The 6,023-nt window shown below is 52.0% G+C and overlaps 1 protein-coding gene across 1 annotated transcript in view; it reads left to right on the plus strand.

Moving 5' to 3' along the window:
• The window catches only part of LOC103925881 (Krueppel-like factor 5), an 8,033-nt gene extending 3,239 nt beyond the window's left edge, over window positions 1-4,794 (plus strand). The window contains exons 3-4 of the mRNA XM_009334679.1: window positions 1,155-1,214; window positions 4,616-4,794. Coding sequence (XP_009332954.1) covers window positions 1,155-1,214; window positions 4,616-4,794 — 239 coding nt within the window. The remainder of the gene's footprint in view (window positions 1-1,154; window positions 1,215-4,615) is intronic.
• Window positions 4,795-6,023: the final 1,229 nt, after the last annotated feature.

Consider the following 6,023-nt stretch of genomic DNA (forward strand, 5'->3'; position numbering starts at 1 on the left):
GAGGTGCTGGAGCGTGTCCAGAGAAGGGCGACGAGGCTGGTGAGGGGTCTGGAGAACAAGTCTGATGAGGAGCGGCTGAGGGAACTGGGGTTGTTCAGCCTGGAGAAAAGGAGGCTGAGGGGAGACCTCATCGCTCTCTGCAACTCCCTGAAAGGAGGCTGTAGCAAGGGGGGTGGTCGGTCTCTTCTCCCAAGTAACAAGTGATAGGACGAGAGGAAATGGCCTCAAGTTGCGCCAGGGGAGGTTTAGATTGGATATTGGGAAAAATTTCTTCACTGAAAGAGTGGTTAAACATTGGAACAGGCTGCCCAGGGCAGTGGTTGAGTCCCCATCCATGGAGGTATTTAAAAGACCTGTAGATGTGCTTAGGGACATGGTTCAGTGGTGGACTTGGCAGTGCCAGGTTAACGGTTGGACTTGCTGATCTTAGAGGTCTTTTCCAACCTAAACAATTTTATGATTCTATGATTCTATGAAATGAGGAACTAGCAATGATTCATTTTGAGACGCCTGTTGAAACTTTTGCCAAAGTCACGGTGTTTCTGTTAAGAGCCTTTCTTTGATTAAACCTGTTGTTGCTGATCTTCTGAAAAAACTTCCCGCTGGCTTTATTCTGGATCCTGAAAGCCAAGCTGTGGCTCCGCAGTGTACCTGGCGTTTCCTGCTTCCTGGAACATTTTCACCACATCTGCTGGGGCTGGGACTATTACAAAATACATCTTCCCTCCAGCCTTGCAGTAGTGATATCAGTTTCGTCTGGAATCCAGAAAGACAAACGGCAGCACAAAGCCAGCAGCTAACGGTGGTGAACTTAATGTTTTCATCCTACCTCAAAGAGCTGGTTGAGGAACGGGGGGATTTGAAAGGTTGTGCCTGACTTTTCCCCTCCGCCCCTAATTCCCAGCACAATGCCCACGGGTGTCAGGATTGTGTGGCATAAGATGGAGTGTTGTAAAGGTCTGTCTGTCTTGGGGAACAATGCTCTTTAGTTACTGCTGAAACAAAACGGGTATAGCCAGGCTTATCTGCATACTGTTACCCAGAGTGCTTTTCAGGCCTGCTCTGTCCCTAACCTCAAATATAAATGTTCTGGGTTTGTTTGAGGAAGGGCCCCTTTCTCACAGGAAAGTTGTGGCTTTTTTCTGTTTTTGCAGGTTGCTCAAAAGTTTATACCAAGAGCTCCCACCTGAAGGCACATCAGAGGACTCACACAGGTAAGAGCACCACATCATCAGGAAACTTTGCCAGCCTACACTTCTTATACTGTGCCTGTTAATGGCGGTGGTGATAATGTAGCTGAGTTGATTACCTTAATCGAGGGTGGTTATTGGGGTAAGGAGCGCAGTGAAGTCTATCGATGTTAATGTTAAAAAAAGTGCAATGGTTGCACTGGTTTATAGTGACTGCTCACTGCTGTGTGCACTTGCTTGCCTTCTGGAGGGATGGTCTAGAATTTAGGAGCACTCTTGGAGGCTCTCGAGTCGACGGATTGGGAGGAGGGGGTGCCCCCAAAACCTCTATCACTCTGAGCTCTCCCTTTGAGATCTCCCAAATCCTAGCCAGGTCTGATCCTGCTTAGCCTACAGAAAGATTGTGTAAAGGCAGGTGGTGCATATACATGACCTCTGAGGAGACAAGGGCTGTCTCTTTTGAGTCAAGTGCCCCTGTGGTTCCCAAGGAGAGGAAGGAGCCCCTCGCACCTCCTCGTGTACCAGCCACACGGACCACTCGCACCCCGTGCTTGTCCCCTTAGCAGCTGTCAGCGGTGTATCACTGGAGCTGCCAAATACACGTACAGAAGGGCTCCGAATACATGTACAGAAGGGCTGTGCCCTCATTCCTGAGGGCGAAGGTGCCGTGGGCTGCCCTTGCTGGTGTAAACAGGGTCACTAGCACAGAGGAGCTCCCACCACTCCCACCACAACCAGCTTCCCCGGGGTAAACCTAGCTCAGCGGCACTTGTGCATTCAAGCACAGGTCTTCTCATTAAGGCATTTATTATACCTGAAACTTTATCAGATCCCCAGGTAGTCCAGGAACCATCAGTACCCTCATAAATCTCTTTTATAGAAGGGCTGATCTTTACTGAAAGCAATTAAGCTGGCCCAGAGTTCACTTTTCTTTTTTATTAGCAACGAACAAAACCCATCCTGAGGCTGGGAATCAGTTCTTGCACTTGGCTCTGTTCCGTTTTTGTCTTATCAGTCCTTCGAACAAGCCAGCAAAGAATTTTTCTTTGTGCATGAGGTACAATATTTTTTTGGCAGGGCCTGGGTAGGAGCCGGCTGGAGAACAACACGGAAGGGGTGGAAGAAAGGAACAGGAAGGATGTTGTCCCGGCTCCGAGAGCTGGGTGGTGATAAGCATTTGTCACAACAGCAATCTGTATTCAGGGCTACGCTAGGGCCCTCGCTTTACGATTACACATCTCTTTTCCCCTTCCGTTCGGAGCACAGGTCTTAGCTCTGTGCCCAGAGATGCGACCCGTCTCAGACAGGCACCGTCCTTACAAGTCACAATATAAAGATGTATCCAGGCAAACTTGGGTGGTTTTTGAACCCAATAAAATGCAGTCATTTTTCCAGATTTCCCAGTAATTGGGCTGGAAGTCCAAGTGCCTTTGCCTCCTTCCACTTCACTTGCTGTAAGAGGGAAGGGCAGAGGGGTGCAGGAGGATGTGACCTGAGTAGTCGAGAAAACTGGTGGTGTTGTGGGACGGGTAAAAAGAAGGGAATTCAAAGCAGAGAGCCACAGGCAGGCAGGCTCAGGGTGTCTGCGTCCGATTTTTGAAGCCTCATGCTTTGCCTTTGAGGCCTCAGCCTCGCTGAGCACGGCACCGGAGCTGCCGCGGCAGGGCCCGTCCCAACTGCTGCCAGCCAAGTACGCTCGATGCCGCTTCAGCTCCACCACTTGAAGGGTTAATAACACCCTTTCTCTCAATTCCTCGCCTGATGGCAGCTGGGCTGAGAAGTACATGATCTCTAAGATCTTTTCTTGTGGTTTGCCCGTTGCTATGGGCTGGGCTGTATTCATCTCCTGGAGACACCATTCATTTCCTGGGTGCCATTGTGAGATTAAATATATAACCCGGTGGCTGCTCACCCGCCTCCCGGGGGCTGGGAATGCCAGTTTGGGTCCTTTGTTTGAGCTTGCCCTGCCGTGCTGTCCTGGGAGATGGAGCCAGCTCGTGGGACAATGAAAAGCATTTTGTTTCTATCCTGGAGATCAACCTGTTATTGTTTGAAACTAAAGGGCCTTGGTAGGGTTGACCCAGCCAGGTGACCTGGTTGGGACAATGTCTGTGGCTGCACAGTGCAAATCCCGCCTTTGTCTTAGCACGCTAACGCAAACCCCGAGATCCCCAGCGTGCCGTAAAACATCCAGCGTGCTGCTTGTAAATTGACTTTAAGTTCTCTATTTACCCGAGCTATAAAAAATACACCGCTCTCCTCCCCGTGGTGCAGAGCCCAGGGGCTTTTTGTGGAGCGGGCTGCGGTCTCGGTGCCCTGTCTCCTCCAGGTTCACGTGTCTGTGCTTTCGTATTTTGTCACGTGTGTGCAAGACACGGGAGATCTTGCTGTGGCTGACTGTTTTCTGTTTCCTGGCCAAATCCGCCGCCTGCCTAGCACACAGGCCGCGGGGAGGAACATGTCAGAGCACGACACACATGCCTGTGCATGCATGCTGCATGTGTACGTGCATTCATGCCGCGATGGTGCGCTCAGCAATTGGCCGATGAAACGGTAAATATTTGAGGTCGGGAAAGTCAGCACATTCCCTGAACTCTGCCTGCTTGTTCAGGCTGTTAAGAGCGAGGGCTAATATTTGAGAGCACCACACCCATGTGCGGAGAGGCCTGCAGCCAGGGTTCAGCTCTGCAACCTGGGCACGCAGGGAGCTGGAAGCGGGCACGGGCTTTTCCAGCCCAGTTCCCAGCTGGCTGAGAGGTGGCACAACTTAATTGATTTCAGTTTGGGAATAGGTGTGTGTGGGCGGGAGGGGGGAGAGGGCAGAGGCATTACGTCACCCAAATGCTCTGAAGAAAACACAATGTTTTGTGTACAGAGAGCTGCTGCAGGGCTGAACTTTGAGGCAGAGAGCGTTACATGGTGGTTTCAAAGAGGCGAGGCTTTGAGGAAAATTTACATGGCGCAACCCCCTTCCTCCTCCTGATGCCCCCCACCCGTGTATGAGCAGCAACACCTTCCATAGGAATTTTTGGCTTTTTAGTTAAAAAAAAAACTCAGAAATTTTTTTAGCCAGAAACGCTCCAAAATCCAACAGGATCTTGAACAGCACTAGAAACCAAGCCTAGAAAGCAAAGGGGAGCGGGGGGCACACGGGCAAGACCTGGTTACAGCAGCTCAACAATTTGTGGTCCCTTGGTGGCTATGGACTGTGTACAGCAAGTGAACCCTGGTAGCGTAAAGCATCAGCATGGCCACCAGCCCTGTCCTGCAGCGGGGCAGCCCAGGGTGCCCTCCAGGGCCTCCCAAGGAGGACGGGCACCTCTGAGAGGACGGGGTGGGTGTTCGGGAGGCCGGGCAGATTGCCCGTCCGCCTAGGCTCTTGCCGGGGCCGTGCTGTGCCTGTGACCTGTGGCTCTTCCCCGCAGGTGAGAAGCCCTATAAATGCACATGGGAAGGCTGCGACTGGCGCTTCGCCCGCTCCGACGAGCTGACCCGGCACTACCGGAAGCACACGGGTGCCAAGCCCTTCAAGTGCCTAGCCTGCGGCCGGTGCTTCTCCCGCTCCGACCATCTGGCTCTCCACATGAAGCGGCACCAGAACTAGGAGCCGCCTACGTTCGCCACTTCTCCAAGAGCAGCTGAAACTCTTTTTCTTTTCCGAGGGGCCTCTCCTCTTCTCGTACGTAGGAACAAACCCATGCTGTGATCAACCGGCAGGGCAGGGGTGGCAGGCAAGCCCCCTCTGCAAGCCCTGTCCCCAACTGTTTCTGGTTTTAAAAGAAATCTCATTAAAAAAGAGTTATAATTTACAGACTGATCTCATGACAAGGCTCCCGGCGGCACTGGGGCGATGGACCTTGGATTCCAAAGGGCTTTCTTCCAGCAAACCTGCTATTTATTTGTCACTCAGGAGCGACTGTCCTTCGTGTCTCAAGCTCTTTGGGATTTTTTTTTACCCCTCTCAGGGCGGTGCCTTGGGTGAGCCCGAGGAGGGCCGTGACGGGTTGGTAGCCTGGCTGTGCGTGAGAGGTCTCACTTCAAACTTGTCGGTGCAATCCTCTTGGACAGCCCCATGGCATGGCCGTGGATGTGGCACCTCTGATGTGCGAGGACAGGAGCACGTGCCCAGGGCTGTTTGGGTTGACAATCCCAGTCTCTGTGGGGGCATAGAAGAAAGGGCCTATGACATACTCACCTGACGTGCCTTCAAGCAAGGGACAGCACAAAAGCAGATGACAAAAGCCATCATCTGTGTCCCGTTGAGCCCACCTGCGGTTTCCCGGCAGCCAGCTCACTCGGGGCTGCGAGTATCTGCCCTGCTTGGCCAGGTTTTTTTGGTTGTGTCCTTAGCATTTCTGCTTCCAAGATGAATTTTGACTTCAGGTGTCTCTGGGAGGACCAGCATGGGTCTTGAAGCCACCCAGGGGACTGCAAAAAAAGCCACTGGTAAAGCTCTGGTTTCCCAGAATACACTGTGTGCCTTTCTCCAAAAAGCACTGGGCAGGCTCTGCTCATGCCTTGAACACGCACACAAGGAATCAGTCATCGCCAATCGCACCGGTCTTTTGCTGTTGCCGTTTCATCACATTCAGACAGAAAAGAAAAAAGAAAAAAACATCTTTGAAACAAATTCCAATAAATCCTGCTGTTCAGATTGTAATCATGTTACCTACCTCACAGGTTCACTGCCTCGGGCTCCGTAAGGCACCTTCCCTCTTCTTCCGTGGGGTGCCGTGACGCGTGGGGCACATCAGCCATTCTTCAAAGTCTACCGGGGGTTAAACTTAGGCAGAGGAAGAACCAGGCCATGCCAGTTTGAACAGCAGCCGTGCA

Source organism: Pygoscelis adeliae, unplaced genomic scaffold, assembly GCF_000699105.1.
Source record: "Pygoscelis adeliae isolate BGI_AS28 unplaced genomic scaffold, ASM69910v1 Scaffold412, whole genome shotgun sequence".
In the NCBI taxonomy this organism is placed as follows: Eukaryota; Metazoa; Chordata; class Aves; order Sphenisciformes; family Spheniscidae; genus Pygoscelis; species Pygoscelis adeliae.